Raw genomic sequence first — 21,795 nt, 5'->3', positions numbered from 1 at the left:
TATTGTATTGAATGAGCACATCGATATGTAAGGATATATCGATATGTAAGGCTGTATCGATATGTAACGCTGTATCAATATGTAAGGCTGTATCATTGCTGGTTTCGTGTGATCTGCGTCTGTACGTTGTCAACTTGACATGGCACAACAAGACCGATTATGTTTCAGTTTTACTATATAAATGTACCGCATACTGTAATATGTAATATGGCAAGGAAGTGGTATTTTACTTTTAACTTAAAATTCAAAAACGGCACGTTGTATTACCAAACGTTATTTGCGAGTCATGCATACATCAACTGGTTTATTTTTACTGTGCTTAAAACGTGAAAACGGCGTATCGTGTAACGATATAAAGTATTTGCATGTACTGTACGGGTGCATAGTTTTTGTGTTTATAAATATGACTAGGCTTTATCAACAGATGTGTTTAAAGCAAAGTGTTTTCGTTTCATATTATGTTAATATTTACTTCGGAGAGAACTTAAAGGTTATCTTTGATGAATATTGACGGGTCTATGTGAACTACACAATGCAATTAATTTCGCGAGTACAATCATCTTGACAGCCTGGTTATCGTGGTGTAATGGCGAGTAGACATCCATGGCAGCCTGGCTGATGGAACAATGGGGAGGGGGCAGCTGGATTTCTCCCTAAAAAGTTTTCGGCCTACATCCGTAGAACTTAATAGCTGACCACTACCTGTTTGCCCCCACCCCCTGCGCGTAAAATAATTCTCAGGTCGCCCCTGGCCTGGTGATCACGGTTTAATGCGTTCATGATACACATCTCAAGATCACAAATAGAACAATCGTGTATTTTTAATTTGTATAGAATAAAATTTAATTAGCTGATACAAAAAAGAAGACTTAACCAACTGGATCAGCTTTAAAAGACTTCATGTCTTCAAATATCTGACATCAAAAAGAAACCGCGGAATTGTTTCTTGACACGGTGTTCAGTATAGTAAAAATATTCGATTTTAAGTTACGGGATGAACAGGTATTCCATCGCATTTCATCTGCACTTATTTGCTAATCGAATATCGTGCTATTTTGCAAACTTTGTGATTTGCATTATATATATATATATATATATATATATATATATATATATATATATATATATATATATATATATATATATATATATATATATATATATATATATATATATATATATATATATATATATCTATATATATGTATGTATGTATGTATGTATGTATGTATAGTAGCCATATCGATTTCTCAGACTGAATGAGATTAAGGCCATCAGTCATATAAAAAGGCAAATGCATTACAAAGTTGTAGTCTCTTACCGTGCTATCTTGACTACGTTCGTAACGAAATAGAAGAAGGTACGATACCAGACTACCGATACATATGTACATAAGAGACATACCTGGTCAGACGAGTTGTCCTTATGCAGACTGATAAATATTCAAAATAATAGTATATTTTCTCATGGAAATGTTTCACAACAATATTTATATTTCATACGTCGTTTCCGTTTTGGAACAGTAAGTTGTGACACCCGAAACAAGGAAATTAATTTAACTTTTCTGTTTCCAAAATAAATTCCAGACATAACTTATTGCAAATCTGGGTACTGCAGCGGCCATGGTGTTTGCATAGACGAGTTAAATGGTTACAACTGTGACTGTTTCGATAGATACTTGGGCGACAATTGCACAATAGGTGAGACAAAGTTTCATAATAAATCATATAAGTTACGAGAGTATTTAAAAAGACATAAAAGCAATGCACCTTGTAGATAGTGAGTATAATTAGTTAAAAGAAAACTAAACGCTTGTATATGTTCTCTGATTATAAATGGAGTCAAGCTAGATTCAGACTTTAAAATACCGACCAGTAATTAACCTCAGCGATGATTATCCCCTTGATATGGCATATCAAAACAATGAGCTACTTATTCTCTTGTATTTGACAGGGCAGATAAATTGGAGCTGGATTAGCCACGCCTTGCACTGTTGGCTCAGTGAATATATTAATATTTGATATAAAATTCCATAAAAAATAACATGACTTCGAGTAATCAAAAGTACCAGTACTGAGTAATTTGATGAGCCAATCGAAGTTAAATGCAAATAAGCTATTTAGTTTTTCATTTCGTATTGTCATTATTTATACAAATTTGACCTTCGTGACGTTAACTGTGCAATATTGTATATATGTGTTGATTTATTTTCATATAACCTGAAATGAAAGAAATAACAAAGAAAAAAGCCATTAAAGTATCAGCGAAACAAGCGACAGTGGCTATAATAACAGCGGATCTGACTATAACAGCAAAACAATTTAAATTTATCAACCTGACTGATGTTTTATGCCACTGATTTCTAAATTTGTACACACATTACCCTTACACCGTAAAGTTTCTGATACTTCTGAATGCTAAGGTTTACTTCCTGTTTTTGGTCATCGAAGAGGACAGCTATCAATGTTGAAAGAATCCACGAGTGGTTTGTCAAGGAGCATGGCATAATTTAATAATATTATTTCGTTACTCGATGACTAACCAATTTAATAAATAAAGGAAAATTCAACACATTCAGCATACAGTAATGCACAACTTGAACACGTGTATTGCTGCATGAGATACGAGTATTTGTTTTACTAAGTATTTTGTTGGGAAACTTTAAACCTGATAGTACCTCAACGCATTGTCAATAAATGAAAACTTCACCGACGTATTGTTACTCCGCGTCAATGCACGCTTTCTTTATTCAAGCAGTGTCACCTGATTTGCAAGGCTGCTTTCGGAGCTTTCAAAAGACATAATATTGCGTGATTCTTCATGCAGAAAATTCACAGGATCTGTATTGAGATCATCTTGACAATATGTTTAATCGCGATGCGTTAAACGTGTAAGAAAAAAAATGCATGTTCAGCAAAACGTCTAATGGAAGGAACTTGCAATTCTACGTATATCTGACAACAAAGACTATTTCACAGTTTGTTAATGTTCAATGTTAAGATTACGCTTACTATAATAGAATCTGTAATGGAAGCATATTTGATATTCTGTTTTATTACAGACAGATGTCCATCAACATTTCGTGATGATAAAACATGTAGTATGCTTGGTAAGTGAAATAACTGGCTGTTACATTATTAGTGTCATGACATACGTATGATGGTCACACTTGAAACAAATTGGATGACAAAGTTTTCCTCTCTAAATATTCTTTGTCTATACACTAAATGATGTATGTATGTATGTATGTATGTATGTATGTATGTATGTATGTACGCACACACGAACGCACGCATGTATGTTGGTCTGTATTGTAATTCTTTCTCTCTGTCTCTCTCTACAATCGAGGAAAATAGCATTTCTGAAGGAATAAAGTCATATAAATGCTGAAGATGTATATTGCCGTCTACGTGAGAAATTACATTTTTTGACAGAGCAATGCTTTTTGATTTAGATCACACGATGAAAGATTCTCACAGTTTTGTTTGCATATAGGTTGCCAAGCAGGTACATGCTCCAATCATGGGGTTTGTACTGAGGGCGGTAAATGTCATTGTAGCCTTGGATATGAGGGTTCGGTGGATTGCTCAATAGGTATGGCATTGATTTATATTGATACAGCAAACATATTTCAAATATACTTTTAGCTTCAAGTTGGTCACATATGTGAAGTAGAGTAATTACATTGCGAGATCAAAAATATATATACTTATTTTGAAACAATTAATTTACATACATAAATCAGTTATGTGAATGGACCAGAAATTATACAGGCGAGAAACGTTTTTCCTAGAGATACATTCATAAATCTAGGCTGATTGCCAAGGTCAAGTCAACAACTATTTCGGTCAAGTACGCCACGCATTAATTTGAATGGTGGTCACGAAAACATATAATGAAACTAGGAATACAATTGTCCTGCGTAGATATTATGCAAGCCCCTAGCTGTTGATTGACACAATAATTTGAGAAGGACAGAACATTAAATTATTTCACAATCTAATAATGCAGATGTTCGAGAATTTGTTTATTGATTCAGATTTTGTTGATTTGGTGCACATATAGAGACTATATAAGAGAATTAAGGCTCCCTATTAGGATTTTGTATTACATATGCCAGTTTTGCAAAATGAGAGAGGAAATCGTAATTTATTTATAATATATTCATGGCCTCTCAGTGTGAAAACATTTATTCTAAAAGAGACAGTACGTTGATGATTATTTGAAACTGTTCAAGTATTTGAACATTCAAATGATTTAGTTGGATTATGTGAAACTTTCAAGGACTTCATTGATATTCTACTTTCACGGGATTATATTGAAGAAAATCGTTTAAATTTACAACTGCGATTCTTCATTGGTGCTAGCACGCTAGCACATAAGTACATTAGTACCTTCATTCGGAATACCTTGGATAGTTTACGGATTGATGTGAAATTTGTAGTATAATTTAAGATAATTTTATAGAAATCCATACACTTAAAGTTATTTTTAATTATTTTGCTTTGATTTTAAATTTTAAGGAAATAAAATATATTTTGGAAAATTGGAATGCTTGTTTGGTTTTACTTGTCTTGTTAAGCCCTTGATGTAACAATATATAATTTGTAACATATTGGGCCATTGAAAACAGGTGTTAAAAATGATATTTTCCAGAATAGATATTAATAAAGGCGGACTAGAGTGAATTATTTTGACTTCGATGAGAGTGTTAAAGTTTTGACATTTAGAGAAAGTAAATCCTGGTTGGCTAAGCTAAACGAGAGGGTGTGTTCCCCGGACAAAAATGTCATGGTTGTTTTCTGGTACAACGAAGTTTTTGGCTGTCCACGTTTTTCTGCCGAAGAAATAACGTCTTTGCTTCGGTGGAGGAGAACGAATTCTCCCGCTTTTAATTGTCTAAGGGACAGGAGGTCTGGAAATTTGAAAGACCCTGAGCCAGATATAAGATAGAGTGAATTATCTGATGATAAGCTAGTGAGGACCCGGGAAGCACAATAAAAAATAGCTCCATACCTTAGCATCACGTAGGTGAAACGCCTGCAACCAAGTCATGGACGATCATCCGAAGAGACGAGAGAGAGAGAGAGAGAGAGAGAGAGAGAGAGAGAGAGAGAGAGAGAGAGAGAGGGAGAGAGAAGGGGAAGAAATACGGCAATTGGGCCTGTTATTACGAGTGATTTAGAAAGCACAGGAAGCAACCAGGTAATGCTGACATTACGGCTATTTGAGTGCTATCATTCACTCGATTATATGACGAAAATTGTTTTATCGGTATGACAGAACGGTTAATTGCTTTTCGTACAAATGCAAATTATTTAAAAATTACTAAATTGTAATGCAGTTTATATTAATAAGAAATTCGTTGTTTATTTCTTTACTAGGAAGGGGTGATATATCTAGTCAACAGGTAATTGCACATATTTTTTCTCTAAATTCTTACGATAAAAGTCAGAGACAAAATAAAAAGTTATTTGATGAGTAATAAAAGCAAAATATAAGTTGCTTGAAATATTTAATTCATAGACCTTAATTCCCGAGATTTGATATGTACTAATGAACAGGAGCAATTGTTTTTTAACATCATTATTGTTATGCACAAATATACATAAATAGTTTAAGTTATAAACTGTTTGTAAGAATTGTTAGAGATTAACATTTCCCTTATACGATTCATCCAATGTCCTCTCACTGACATATTACCATTTTATCGTTTACTTACAGGTAAAGTTTGTTGAACCTACACCAAAAGATGGCAGTATCATCACGTGCTATAATTCTATGCCGTGTCAGCTTTCTGTATTCATTGCAGGAGGGTAATCATTCATTTCATATATTGAAACCAGTCCATCACCATATTTTGCGTTAGAGACATTGCAGCGCATGCCATCTAGGTCCTAAAGTTTCTACAACAACTTTATTTATTTGGTTTTATTGACACACTCATTTTTGATAAACAAAACGTTGCAAGTCTGTAGTGATTTTTTCACGAAGATAAAACGGTCAACATAAAACCCAAACTGAGAATGATCTTACAAATATCAAAGAGAACAAGCACGAGTAAAATTATAATTTTCGAAAAGTCTAACATAAAAGATCAAAATGGATTTGTGCATACAAATAAATAAAACAAATGACAAATATCGGTTGAGCAGAACATGCATATATATTTTATTTTCATTTTAAGTTCCGGGTTTCAAATATGTAGTTATGTATATACATTGCATGTTGTTATTTTCAAGTTCCAGTCTCGAAATATTTTAGAAATTACAATTCTTTTTTTTATTTCAAGTTCCAGTCCCGAAGTTATGATCCGGTATATCTCTGATGATCTTATTAACTCGGTGCATTCGTCTGGTCCGTCGACAGTAAAGTACGTCCCTGGAATACAGAACATGCTGGAGGCATCAATTCAGATAGATGCTCCTGCACCTAAAACATATTTAGGGCATCAATATGTGTGCATCGAAGCATATGAAAGGTATACATAGATACATTTTTCTACCCACTGTTTATCTGACTTGACGTCCTGCTGATAAATTGAGTTTTAATTCAGAATTTGTTACAATGTAAGTTTATCATACTCATATATTGCACACATATCACGCAGATGTATATATGTATGTATATATACCATCTCGACCATGCATGCATCACCAAAGGTGCATTCTCTTGTAGATTTCAGGGATCGCACTTTCCATTCTGTTTAGTGTATATTTTTAATTCTTTATAATTAATTCGACATATCTTCATTTCTGTCTTAGAAATCCGAAATGACTGTGTACTTATATGAGATCTAATTAATAGGTCAACATGCGAGTGTGACTGCTACGCACAGATGCATGAGAGAGAGAGAGAGAGAGAGAGAGTCACATAATTCGCTTATCATGAAGACTTCATTCGAATCCCAATATAAGGCACACCTGGACATTGTGAATCCCAATATAAGGTACACCTGGACATTGCGGACACGTTTAATGAACATTATTAGTTTTTGTATTTCTTTTCTTGTTTTGTTTCAAGTGGAACATTTTCTGATTATTGAAAATGTTGATAATAATACTGTATTAAATACTAGAATAATAATAATAATAATAATAATAATAATTATTATTATTATTATTATTATTATTATTATTATTATTATTATTTGTAACATAGGCTATCGGCCCAAATTACAAGCATGTATTAAAAATATGTGCAGCCGCAACACATAAGAATTCTCGTATTAGCACACTGATTCTCTCACTTTTAAAGATGGGGCCCCGAGTGGACGAGTGGTTTAAAGCGCTCACCGTTACGGATCACTGCCATTTCACCTATGTCTTTGTGGGTTCGAGTCTCAGATTCGGCTAATGTGGGTATGTGAGAAAACCTGCCAGTAGCTTCTCGTGGGTCGGTGGTTCTTCCCTGGATTTTCCAGGGTTTTCCTCAACCAGTTATACTGGCCGCCATGTATGGCCTATCTTGTGCTGAAAAATGGCGTTAAACAGTAGAACAACAAGAACAACTTTTAAAGATAAACAGCAAAATTATGTAGGATATTAATATTATGCTTGATTCTCTGGATAAATTTATAAATTATTATGCAGCGCATTATTAAACATATATTCAGTTCTATGTGTAACCAGTCTGTCATATTTTAGGAAGGCTGTTGTGCATTTTTCAGCACATGCTAGACTGTACATAGTGGCCAATATAACTGGTGGAGGAAGAACCCGGGAAAACACCAGAAAGAACCACCGATCCTAGAGAAGCTACTGGCAAACTTTCTCACATACCCACATCGGTTGAGCCCTAGACTCGAAACCACGCAGAGAGGGATAAAATGGCAGTGATCCGTAGCGGTGAGCGCTTTAGACCACTCGGCCACTCAGAGCACCTTTAAAGAAGGTTTCTTTACCTTCCTTGAGTGACTGGATGAAGTGCCCGACTTAATCTGTCTAGGAAGTCTTCAGATACTCAGATATGTAGTTGAGTTTCTTCTGAAACATTATGATATTCGCAGACAGTTCCCGTTATTACTTCTTCTCATTCTCTCTCTTCCACATGTGCATTGCTTCTGGATGTCTTGTTAATTTTTCCTGTACTTATCAAAAACCGTTTCTTTATCTTTGAAGCCAGAAAATGTAACAATTGCTGGTTTTGGATTCCGTTTTGAATGTAACCGGTCTGCTCATTCGATTTTAATTTTCGACTCATCTGTTTCTAATGTTTGCTTTATATATATATATATATATATATATATATATATATATATATATATATATATATATATATATATATATATATATATATATCGTGTTTCCCGTGTCCTTCCACGTTTCAGTCTTTACTTTTAGAATACCGTAGAAGATTAAGTTGTATCTGCGTGATTGTGGTTCTTGATTCTCAAGTTTCTTTTCGTTATCAAATAGTTTTACTTGTAGACTTAATATTGATTCAGTGAGGTCATTCACTTTTTCTTGTAAGGTTTTGTTGTGTGCTTTTAATTCTGCCTTTGAAGCTTTTAGTTGTTCAATTGTTTGTTCGATGCGATCGAATCTATCGTTCAGGCGTCGCACGTGACTACGGATATCACACATTATATGCATAGGGTCATCGTATTTTCGCGGAGGTTCAGAAAGTAATGATGGCCCAGGTTCCTCTCGCTGCAAATATTGTCATTGAGTAAAATGAGGGGATGTTACTCTCGCTGAATCAGTAAGCATTGATACCGGTTAAGCTATGTCACTGATACGCCATGTTTGATCCCAACTTGCAGGCTTTTAACGTGTCCTATGTGTTTAAGATACAAGGTTAAAACAAACCTCTCCAAAAGTCAAAATAGAAGCATTTCAGGAAATTCATAATACGCTAGTAAGCATACCAGCATGTTTTCAGACAGTTCACATTCCAAAAGAAAGAGAATTTGTTAAAAAGTAACCATTGAGAGTTCTGTGTGCATACGCACAGCTGACGTACCGGCAGTCCCAATAGTATTAGATACTAACACAGCTGACGTACCGGCAGTCCCAATAGTATTAAATACTAACACACATATTGGGCTCGGGATGTTGTTGTTGTAGGGCTTAACGCCATTTTTCAGCACACGATAGGCTATACATGGCGGCCAGTATTAATGGTGGAGGAAGAACCCAGAAAGAACCACCGACCCACGAGAAGCTACTGTCAAGCTTTCTCACATACCCACATTAGCCGAATCTGAGACTCGGACCCACGCAGACAGAGGTGAAATGGCAGTGATCGGTAACGGAGAGCGCGTTAGACCACTCGGCCACTCGGGGCCCCGGCTCGGGATGTAGAATAGGCCCAACGTGGGCTCTAACATATTGTATAATGTCTCACTGGACAGTTTATCTGGTGAATTTTCATCCCACAATGACTTATTGCAGAAAAATGAGAATAATTTTACACTGAAGATACAAATAAAAAACAAACTAATGATTTTTGTAGAAAGCATGCATGTGAGATATTGACTGAGGCAATCGGGTTAATTACTCATACAACTTCATTTTTTGCATTCATGTATGACATCAAAGAACTATTTTGAATATTTTCTTATGACAAGGCGGCTAAAAGAATCCGTATGTGCCTTATGCATGAATAAAGTTACAAGTACTATTACAAATTAGCATACTTTTTATCACCCCTCAACCATCTAGATTTTTATGTATTTACCTCTGTAGTAGACATGCGTAATTACGCAAGCCAAGTCAGCTGTTCATTTGCACCCAAGTCTATGCATTTGCTCCCCAATGCTAGTCACCAAACAAGCCAGCCCATTTTCCAGCCTAACTCTAACCAAATCTAAACCACATTACATATTTAGCTTATGTGTGAAATTATAAATGCTAGACTTGTGATAATTAGGTTCATGCCTTCTCCTTAAAAATTAGGGAGGTGTCAAAATACGAAACTATCTAGTAATACCTAAGGCTCCTAATAAGCTTGCTTGACCAGTGGCCGAAAATGTACTTCCCTGCATCAGCCATGTTGGTTTACCTTGGTGCGTCTCTGAGTAAGACACTTGAATCTAATGACCTCGGCAGTAAATACCAGTGTTGCTTGGCTGTAAAATACCAAGCAGAAGTAATAATAATAATAATAATAATAATAATAATAATAATAACAACAATAATTATAACTATTGTTATTAATAATAATAATAATAATAATAATAATAATAATAATAATAATAAACATTGCGGTTTAAGATATGCTTTTCTTCTTTTTCTGTAGTGGCTCAAACGCTTCCGGGTCTTCAATGAGATGTTACAATATTTTCTACAGGAACGTTCGTAAGAATAATATTCTTGTTTCTACTTTTCCGTCAAGAATTGTATATTTTTATAATAAACCTTATATAAAACCATTCGGCATTTTCGTGCCGACATATTTGTTCTTGATTGGTATACATTTTTATCTCATTTATTTTCTTTCACGTATACAAATTATCATAAATATTTATCTGTCAAACTGTTGTCTATTTGGGCTTCAGGAGCCGATGTGACTGAGTGGTAGGCGTGTCAAATTCCCACTCAGACAGGTGTGCTTCTGAGAAAGACACTGCCTGCACCCATACTGTCCTGGTACTGTGTAGCCTTTAAAATGTCCATGTTCCGTTAGCCACAACTAAGCGCGAAAAATAATCTTGTGGCGATTATTTGCCTTAGATTTCAATTCATTTATGTTGCAGAAGTGCTAACACACACACACACACACACACACACACACACACACACACGTGTGATTGTGTGTGACTTGGATTTTTAACGAAGCTTTAACAATTTTTCAGTCATATCGCCACAATGTCTGCAGTGTGGAAGTTTATTGTGATGTCAAGCACTGGGGCATCATGTCGCAGACATGCAGCATGATGTCTCACCCAGTCACATTATTCTGACACCAGGCTGACCAGTCCTAACACTAACCTCGTAATGCTGAGCGCCAAGCGAGGAAGCTGTTAGTACCATTTTTATAAGTGTTTCATATGACTCGGCCGGGGATCGAACCCACGACCTCCCGCATCCGAGGTGGACGCTCTAACCACTAGGTCACCGGAGCGGTACATTTATATATAGTTTTAAAACTAATTTTCCTAGATTACAATATTTTCAGACAGTTTGTGTCTTCATATTTGGACGGCACTGTAGTTATTTTTAGAAATTGCTGAAAAGCTTTTGCAAGATCGTCATTGTAAGTATTTCTATCACAGACCCTGTGGAGCGCTTTACTGAATCCGTGTTTATTTATCCACGTAATTGCGACGATGCCTGCATATTCTGAACTTATACAAACTCAGAGCCCAAAGAAAGACGACATATTGCACCAATAACATATAATTTTTTAACATTGTACCTAGAAAAAGACTTGAACAGTTTGAACACTGTATGGTTCACTGTCGTCACCACATACGGGTACATATAGCAAGACTGTCGACCATGATAAAACCTCCAGGTAAATAAGAATCATTTTAATACGCTTTAAAGAGGTGCTGTTGTTCAGTTTTTAGAACGCCAGGTCGAATGCCTCGACTTGTCTTTGGTAAAGGACATTTTCCCAGCATGAGATGGCCAGTAATGTGTGAAAAGTACCGTGAACAACAAGGAAAATCAAATAAATAATACATTTTAAAAGACTAAATATGAATTCATCCAATTTAAATATTGAATTCAAATTTAACATTTTGCATTTAAGCGTTGGCCACGCACCATCCACAGGGATCTGCCGATACATATGTGAGTAACATGTACGAAATTAAGCACGAGAGAAAACAATTTTATTAGTTTTTGATATAGTATGAAAGAGTTGAGATTTTTTTGACGATTGAACGTAAACTCAAGTTTGTTTTATAAATAGCTTTAGGCAATGGTGTGTAAGAATCTTATAAATTATATTGGCAGGTAGAAGAAAATATTTCGTAATGACAAACAGATAAATGTATTTTAAAGTAATTTATAATTTGAGATCGTCATTTCCTCTTGTCAGGTCATAGATTATTTGATAAACTTTATTATCGAACAGTGTTAAATATGTGTTGATAGAATAATATTATTGATGAGTCAGCACATTAGCACATCACTCTCTCTGAATGTGATTGGTCCAAATAAGTCTACGAAATTCATGAGCATTATTCTTGCTATTATTACTGACTGGCTTAAACAAGGGGATATTCCTTGTCCCATCCCGCAGAATCTATTCTCTAACTGTTAATATCAACATTATAACGACCTCCTTTCCAGTCCGTAACCTAGTCGGTAACCCAATGTACATTTGGAAAAGCAAAAAGGGACAGTAGTGATCACGTATATCGGAATATGGCCAATCTATCCTCCGCAGAATGACACGAGTGGCAAACTAAAACTTGAACATAAGTACATTAGTGTTAACACTCGGTATGGATCTTGCAACCTAAACCCAGTGCAGGAAGTTATCCAATCACAACGCTCTTTTTAATCAAGTGACGCAAATATCCAATTACAAAAACGTGTAATCTGGAGACACTATACGCAGGAAACTGAGAACAAGTTTTGCATATAGTAATCATCACTTCAAACGAATATATAGAATATAGAATGTCAGGTTTCTCTGTCGTATTCAATAATACATTCATGGAGAATGCGCATGGTGGAGTCGACACACTTTTCAGATGCATGGCTGTGAACAGTTTCTTTGAAATGTATGTATATGGCATATGAACTCTCCGTGCTGACCTGACCCGAGTAAACTGTCACATGACACAGGAGTTTCAATCTGAGACCCAGTGATGACAAATGATATTTTCTGTGTCAAAGTGTCTATTAATTTGGAAGGGTAGGTGCTCTTCGAATTATAATTTGTACAAAAATTTACTTTTAAATGTTACTGGTTATCGAATTGTGCATTGTTGATTCAACCTGTGTCAGGGACAATTTTTTCAAGTGCAAGAATAAAAACAAGCAAACCCAGAGTCTGAGCCATAACTAAACGAACAAAGAAATGAGTTGATGAGAAAATTAATTTCAATGTTGTATGCAACTATTAGCTTAGAATTACTGCTTTGGGGACAGGGTGATGCAAAGAAAAAATATAGAATTTTACATCATGTATGCAAATATATAACCGCTACAAGACGAGTTTAATAACTTACTCAAATCTTGATTACTGTCATTGTGTCTTCTCCCCCTCTCTCCAATCATTTTTCATTATTGTATTGTCATGTTGAATATGTTGTAATACTTCTATCATGTAGGGAGAAGTCCAATTGAAGTGGTTAGAACTTGTGCCCAATCCCCTTGTATCCTATTGTGACAATATAATATGTTTAAACAACTAAATGAAATGCGGAAAATCATTCCTTCTTTACATGTAAACTCGTTTGACTAAAATACAAATTGTGACAAACAGAATCTCAAATAGGGCAATTTTTATTTTAAATTTATAAAACTACTTCTCGGATAATTTCCATCTTTTGTTCGTTCGCACAAGCTGGAAATTATTCCACTAGTTCCATAAATGAAATATTGAATTATTAGCTATTTGAGATCCTCTGATTAGGAAATAACCTTATTGCGATTGTTTGTTGAAGTTTATATTTGACCTTACTCAAGAAATAGTTTTATTTATTGAATGTTGCTAATCTTTTATTTCTTTTTTATGTTCTAGAACCATAGCAAATTCAACGACCCAACACCGAAAGGTTATTCGAAATTCATATGTAATATGAATGAAACATGCCATATGTTCGTGTATACAAGCAAAGACAATACTTCCAAATGGTGAGAGCTCAGAATCCCCAAATATCATGCAAGCTTGATGACAAGTACAGAAGAATTTATATATCTTTCATGTATTGAAACAAAACAATTCAGGTTTCTGTCTACCCTGTTGTGAATGTAATCTGTCCTGAAGTATTGCGTACCTCGGCATGCATCAATGGGTGATTCGTTCTTTCAATACTTGTATGCATTATCAGGAAAATTTATTGTATTTCAACAATTACATATCTTGTGTTTCAGCATTTTTGATTGAACCTCGTAGCATCGAACATAATTATAATTGCTGTTAGCAATGTATATACATACATTATTAAACTGCCTGTATTTAGAGGACACATTTGATGGTGCGGATACAATTTCATATTCTAAACTGGTAAGTAAGAAGATTTGTACGCAATACTCAGCCTTCATTTCATTATTTTTCCTACATGTGATAATATGGATATGACATGATTACAGAAAATAGGTCGTAATTAGTTGTAGAACTAGCAAAGGTCCAAATTATCAATCCCTGATAAGAAACATTTAAGTCGCATCATCTGGCGCAGAAATGTAGTTTTTTTTTGTTCATAGCACCAGAATTCATGCTCACTTATTGCATGATTGGTCAAGATTTGTAAAGCAGAGATTCATTAAATGAATAGCTATTTCTAATTAAGAAACTTGTACATCATGTTGTACAGGAATCACGAGGTCATAAGACTTGAAAGTCAACTATATACCTTATGTATCTATTGACGTTTATGACTTGTGTGAATGATTTTCAAATTTCATAATTTGATTTATCATGTAAAATATGAAGCTCAGTTCTTAGATAAACATTCAGATCAGTGTCATACGAAATACGTATGCGAATGTAACTGACTGTGAAATTTTTAGACCGTTATGGTATATCATAACACCTCACTGTGTAGCAAATCACGCAGAAGATCTTGTTGGGAAGAGCAAACACATGCAAAGTGAAATTACAATGATGAAAATGGTTAATCTTAAGTAACCTTACTTTTATACAAGGAACTTTGAGTGTTATGAACATTTTTCACAATATTTCAGCCGCGAAGTTATAGCGTCTTCTGCAGTTCACGTACAGCCGGTAAGAACGCGTGAATCAGACTGTTTTACAGATGTATCGTACAGTTTTTCTGAGCATGGACCTCACACTCTTTGTCTTCAGGCTGAGTAAGTTTAGAGTACTTTGTGATGTTTTATTTATAATTAATTAATTTTCATAAAATATGTCAATATTGCCTGGAGAAAGATATAACGATAAATATAAAAATATGCTTGCTATATCTCTATATTATAACTATTTCACAAGTACTAATATTCTAAATTGAAAGAAACTAGAATGTTTCAAACATTGCTTCATGAAACATAACATACAAGTTTAGAATATATGTATTTATATATGTATCCTAATGATACCTTCATACACTTATAACTTACGCCAAATGAGACATTCACTTGGTGACAGGTCGCATAGTGAATACTCATTGCTGAACTCTCTTTTGCAAGGCTCAAGAACAACAATACTCTTTTGGATGTTACCAAATAGCAAACGTTGGCACTTAAGTCTAGATAGAAACACATTCATACACTTTAGATCTGAACAGGATTCTACCTGAAGTCAGGAGAAGATTTTGCTTTATTAATTCGTAAATATCATTCACGAAATTAGAGGCCTTGGATTCTTTGCATTATGACTGTGACAGAATCCTGACGGGGACTATTTATATGATTTCTTCGATCCTAGAAAAGCAACGAATATTTGATCATGTACTTTAGGGATTTTATAGCATAGGATATTCAGTGTACATACCTATTTTATGTAATCTATACTTTGTCGTCTCGGTTGTTGTGAAGATTTTGACATATATGAAATCAGCACTGCAGAAAACCGAATGAATTCACCCGTATGAAATATCGCTTGATGAACAAAAATCATTCAGATTGAAGAACGTATATATGTCTGTGTGTTAGCTTTATAGACAATCAAAGTGAACGTTTACACGGTTTTGGACACATTTGTGCAATTACCAACATCCACCAGATATTAAATGAACATCGACATGCATGAGATCACTGTAATATTATACCGCTGATATATAAATTTTAATCAAGCAATTAGTGAGCTCAGGTGTTGTTTTCTATTTTCCACGAGGAAAGCAATCATGTCTAAATCTTGTCTAACACACAGTAATAGTCATTTGCGATTGTTATAAAAACGGTCCTAAAATTTTCGCCTATTTAATTTTTACATGTGGAACAGTCTATCATGAACCATTCAGGAAATCTGTCTTCTGTATTACGGTATATTTAGCTGCTGGTTAGTCGAAACGTTAAAACTTATGGATGAACACGCATGGTGATAGAGCAACCGACACTAGAATGACCGTTTAATTCAGTCTGAGGATGAACGCATACAACATAGCATGTTTTCGGTTTAGGAGACTAATGAACTTATTCGTATTGCTTCAAGCGGATTTGACATAACCTTCCATATTTTTAATTTCATTTCTTTTGCTTTCTATTTTTTTTCTTTCTCTATACGCTTTAGTTTAATCATAGCTTAGAGAAAACCTAAACTCCATGTCTTTATAATTTACCAACAAATTTAGATGGCATTTTATTCTGTTATTAAAAATGGGCATCATATCAATTTTAGTGGCACAGAGGGTGAAAAAAGATGTTTTACAATTGACGTTCCCGACCCCTCAGGTGGTGAGTTTCTTTGTTTATTTGCATCCATGAAGCCATGAAATCATGTTTTTTTTTGTACATACGAGTCCCGAGTCATTGTAGCACGAACAGTGTGTTTAAACGTGTGAAACTTGATCAATCAAAAATGATTCTATATCGTATTTAAGCTGCTTTTCCGTGCAAAATTAATCTGAGATAATCTAATAAGAATAATTTGGGTTTTATCTCATAAAGCATTATACAAATTATTTATCAAAACTGCACAACTGAATAATTGAAATGATTTGAGGACAAGAGACACGAACCCTATCATGACCACATGTAAATTATTCATAGAGATTGTTTTAAGGACGTATTTCTAAGCACACCGGTACCTTGGTAAAATGAGCTCCTATCCCTGTGAGTATTAATGTAAGTTGCTAGCATAGCCAATTGTACAACTCGTTCCATGACCGATCTCGCATCTGTAGGACTATTTCATGCAGATTTCCTTACCCAAAAAGAAACAATGAGAAATGCGTGGGTGTATTTCTTCCTTTCTTGGAGTGAATGTGATTTAAGACTTATATGCATATAAATCTTACGTTCTGTTTCCAGGTGAATGTACAGTTTTTATTAATAACTTAACAAAACTTTTCAGACCCTTGCTTGTGCCAGAACATGGGAAGATGCCTGCGTTACACGAATTCTTCTTACAAGTGCATTTGTGAGAAGGAATACACTGGCTCATACTGTGAAAAGGGTAAGGAAATTAATGTGCCAGGATTCTTTCCCTTCTATATGATCTTGGAAACTTGATTAAATGTTGACATGTTTTGACATACGTCATTTTTTAAACGCCGCATTTGACAGTACTATGACAAAACATCAGTGACCACATAGTGAATAATGGAATCAAATGTCACACACATGTTTTCTGAGAGACAACAATTTTCACAAAGCCAATGTAGTGTGGGAAATACAAGTTTCTGTTTCGGGTCTGTGGTAATTTCGATAATAAAATAATAAGTTTATTGGTTTAACTTGCGATTTATCACATTAAAGTACGTATTATTCCGAAATATCTCCATTCCCATTAGATTACTGATGTTTATTTAGTTACGTTGAACTTTTTAATCAAGATAGTGTAATTTTTTTATTGACATTGAACATCCTCGTTAAAATGACTCATGTTTATTTAGTAACATTGAACGTCCCGATTACAATGAATGATATTTATTTAATAACTCTCGTATCATTATGGCTCAATAATAAACATTGAACAGCCCCACCAAAATAACTCTTGTGCATTTATTAATGTTGAACATAACTTTTCTTACACTTATTTTGCTTCTTATAAAATATGATGCATAGTATAAACTTACAATATTAAATTGACTTGTTAGCAATGCCCATTGTCATATAGATGCTCTTTATTCTTTTATATCGTAATATATTTCAATCAATATTTAGTTACAGTCATAGCGTATTAATATTATATACATCACCACTTTGAACAGTTACAGTTGTAACGAGATGTCTGATTGGTCAAATAATTTTGCATGCTATGAGCAGTGGCTCGTCCATCAGGAAGAGTAAATAACATCATCGTTTATTTCCAATGAAATATACAGTTTCCAATTCTTATCTCTTACCTAGGTCCCTGTCCAGTAATGGATTCAGTGTGTAAACATGGCTACTGCGAAGAGAATAACAAAACACGAACGTGTTTCTGCTTATTTGGATATAAAGGACCAACATGCATGGATGGTAATATTTTCAGGTCGATTTTGTATTCTCACTTTCTCACACACTGCAACTCAACTGAAAAAAATCTTTCATATGATAAAAGTCATACGGTAGTAAATAAAGTACTAAAGTCAAGGCTTTAGAGACAAAAGAATTCATGTCGACAATGAGCTATTCCAATATGTAACCTCATTGAACAGGTGTTTGTATGCCATATTCGAGAATCGTGCCTGCCACTACAACAAATTCTTTATACACACGCTTGGTCTTCTTTACATTTGATGAAACAATAGAAACACGTTCACTAAGAGTTATGCATGTACGTTGAACTACAGGTAGATGCAGTTCATTATGGTGCAAACTATTGAAAGTTACATACACTTGGAACTGAGTAAGTGCAGTGGATATAGGTATGATCAGTATGGTAATCGGTCTTCTTGTTTTGTCCAGTATTTCATTTAGGCTGGAATGTATTTATTTATGCAGTGGATATAGGTATGGTACGTGGTAAGATTAGGTTTAGTACTTTTGAAGGTAACGAAATTTTTTGGGAGGAGTCGGTGTAGTACGGTGGTAGAACAGGTTCAATACTTATAGGTGTACATAGGTGGAGGGTTAAGGTACAGAACATTTTGGAAGAGTAGGTTTAGTACGGAGGAAGCATCGGTGTAATACGTAGGAAGAACAGGTGTAGTACGGCGATAGAATCAGTACATTTATTATGTATATTTAATTTTCATTGCTTGTTAGTTTTCTTTAGTTTTTATTTTAAGATATGCTGCGGGTTATGTAAAATTTAATTTTCGTACCTGACCTTGTCCAAAATCAGTGAGAGTTTTTAAACAAGACTGTTTACCTTTTTCTGAAGGAAGGAAGTATTTTAGGATTACTATCTTAGTTTGAATCAAAGACATTGTGTTTGCCATATCATTTTATTATAATGCTAGCCGCCGATCTTCTAATATTAACTTATTTTGTCTTGTAAACAGTTGGAACCGTCTAGAATGAAGGGTTTCATCGGGTCATATGTACTGTTTAATATAAAATGCTAACTGTGACCTAGGTCAAGTTGAGGAGTATAAAATCGTGTTTATTGGAAAACTTATTTATTCCTGCAATACTATCTGAGGCAGAAATCAGTCTTATTGTTTTGTCCAGTATTTCGTTTAGGCTGGAATGATGTATTTATTTAAATTATTTATTCACTGGAAATACAAATTGCTCACCTAAATTATTTTTATAAAACAAATAGAGACTTTAACATATAGTGAAATTCAAACAAAGATATATTCTTGGATAGTATTATTGTGATTCAACAAAGGACTGTTTTTAAATCAATAATATTCAGGCCATTATACGCAAATCAACACTTTCCTCGTTGGATTTGTTTTTAAAATACCATTAGAGTTGATTCATAACTTTAATCATTAGGTCTTGTGTTAGTGATTCTATGACTATTTTGATTTAGTTCGCAAGACCGTAAGTTCTTTTTTATTTACATTTCTCATTGCATTCTAAGGAAATAAAATATTTGTTAACTTTTTCTTACACGTTTGGTTGATTCTCACTCTTTTCTATTACTTATTTTAAGACCATTGAGTCGTAATACAATACTTTCGAAGATTCGGTGTAGTACGGTGGAAGATTAAGTACAATACTTTTAGGAACGATTGATGTGGTACGGTGGATGAATAGATGCAATGCTTTGGAAGATTAGGTGTAGTACGGTGGATGAATAGGTGCAATGCTTTGGAAGATTAGATATAGTTTGGTGGAAGATTAAATACAATACTTTTTGGAAGATTAGGTTTAGTACTGTGGAAGAATCGATGCAATACTTTTGAAGGTAGGTACAGTACATTGAAATTCACTCTAGCTAAAAAAATGACACAGGAAATAATAGTATTGATCCAAACGTGAATACTAAGGAATTATTCTGGCATTGTACTTTGTTTCTTTTCAAAGACTATACGACAACAAAATAATTGTCTGTTTTTAATCTTGAAATACAATTTTTTTATAACACTATAAGTGCAACAGAGGAAACATATCATAATTAATTGTTTTCTTATCTTTTCAGCCATTCTAGATGAAATTGTGGATCAACCGATAAACGGCGTATGTAGTTTGATATAAAGCTGGATTCATGGAAAGATAGGAGCACACATGCATACATACATACAGAGACATACATACATACATACATACATACATACAGAGACATACATACATACATACATGCATACATGCATTGTAATAAGTGATAGATGATAAAAGCTGGAAATGTTGGATAGGACTTTGAGTAAATTGATTGACATATCGATATAACGTTCTCAATTGCAAGATATGCAGTATTTTTCATGACACTTTAATCTTTCCATAAAAGTAATATATAACTATAAGTACACTTTCGTAAACGAAAGTCCACCTCATTTATGTAAGCCATGAAGTCATAAATCATACAGGGCCACAAAAAGAGTTGCATTTTTCACTCCGCTTTCATGATGGATTTATTTTGAGAATTCGAAAGTTTTATATCGGTTCGCCTACGTAATGTTGAAAGGAGAAATGATTTTAGAACTTGAAAATTTACGAGAATCTCGAGACATATAATGTGGCGATTGATGTGTAGTTAGAAATATTATGTAACCAGTCATGAGAGACTCTACTGTTGAAAAGCCTTAAACTCGAGTTTAGAGTCTTATATCTCTGTGCCAAGACATTACTTTTTATGTTCAAGTCGGGGATCAGGATTTTAGTTTTCTTTGTTACTTCATCCAAATAATTTGAAATGGTTACATGTCAGAAAGTATGCGATGATTTTCATACAATTTTGGGTTTACTCTTTGTCCTAATTATACATGTGAAAATTGTGGAAAATTGGAACTAGTTCTCGCGTCATTACAACTCATTATTGGGAATAAACATTAGTTAGGTTAATATAAGGGTTATATTTTAAATGTTAAATTACTTTAAACGAAATCCTGTAAAGTATACAAATTTTGAACACCCGATCCAGTATTAGAGAGATATACCTGATCACTTGTTTCAATAAAGTGAATGGTTTTCTTTTAAATCACCAGAAAATAACTTTTACACAAAGATTGTAGGAAACCGAGGCATTTCGTCAAACACAGTAACTCACATATAATTTGCTTTAGATGTTCATCAACTGTTGCGTGCAATATATTACCGGCGAGAGAGAACGAGACATAGAGCTTAGTGGAAGGGATGGAAATTGTTGAGAAGTGATTCATCTTTTTTCTTCCACAGATTGTCTTTGCCGATGCCTTCATTCCGAAAGAGATAATGTGTATAAGGAGAAAACCATGCACTGTTCCATTTATCGTATCGAGAAACAACATAGACCCCTATGGGTATGTTAGTAGATACACGAATATAAATTTGAACTGGATTGGAAAAGGAACGAAAAAATATTCCATCGAGATGGTCATATTTTGAAATGTCTCTAGTTTTTTTGTAGAGTTGGATTTGAAGATTTATGCAAACTCGAAATAAATGTCCTCGATAGTAACGGAATAATGAGTTCTTTTTAGCAAAGTCTTGTCTCTTTAGGCAGATAATTAAGGGTGGATCTGAAGACACA

General features: G+C 34.3%; 1 protein-coding gene across 1 annotated transcript in view; it reads left to right on the top strand.

Annotated features, from left to right (window-relative positions):
* LOC149791250 (uncharacterized) overlaps positions 1-21,795 on the top strand; it is an 81,882-nt gene that overhangs the window by 40,928 nt on the left and 19,159 nt on the right. Inside the window, exons 15-29 of the mRNA XM_089971321.1 lie at positions 1,587-1,700; positions 3,062-3,109; positions 3,496-3,594; positions 5,385-5,410; positions 5,725-5,816; positions 6,293-6,481; positions 10,243-10,301; positions 11,701-11,741; positions 13,648-13,760; positions 14,814-14,939; positions 16,426-16,481; positions 17,101-17,202; positions 18,099-18,209; positions 20,269-20,306; positions 21,462-21,565. Of these exons, the coding sequence (XP_089827447.1) occupies positions 1,587-1,700; positions 3,062-3,109; positions 3,496-3,594; positions 5,385-5,410; positions 5,725-5,816; positions 6,293-6,481; positions 10,243-10,301; positions 11,701-11,741; positions 13,648-13,760; positions 14,814-14,939; positions 16,426-16,481; positions 17,101-17,202; positions 18,099-18,209; positions 20,269-20,306; positions 21,462-21,565 (1,318 nt within the window). The remainder of the gene's footprint in view (positions 1-1,586; positions 1,701-3,061; positions 3,110-3,495; positions 3,595-5,384; positions 5,411-5,724; positions 5,817-6,292; positions 6,482-10,242; positions 10,302-11,700; positions 11,742-13,647; positions 13,761-14,813; positions 14,940-16,425; positions 16,482-17,100; positions 17,203-18,098; positions 18,210-20,268; positions 20,307-21,461; positions 21,566-21,795) is intronic.

The sequence above is a fragment of the Sinohyriopsis cumingii genome, chromosome 9, assembly GCF_028554795.1.
Source record: "Sinohyriopsis cumingii isolate HCF-2022 chromosome 9, ASM2855479v2, whole genome shotgun sequence".
Lineage (NCBI taxonomy): Eukaryota > Metazoa > Mollusca > Bivalvia > Unionida > Unionidae > Sinohyriopsis > Sinohyriopsis cumingii.
The sequence above is the reverse complement of the archived record's forward strand: the minus strand, read 5'-3'. Positions and strand labels throughout refer to the sequence as shown.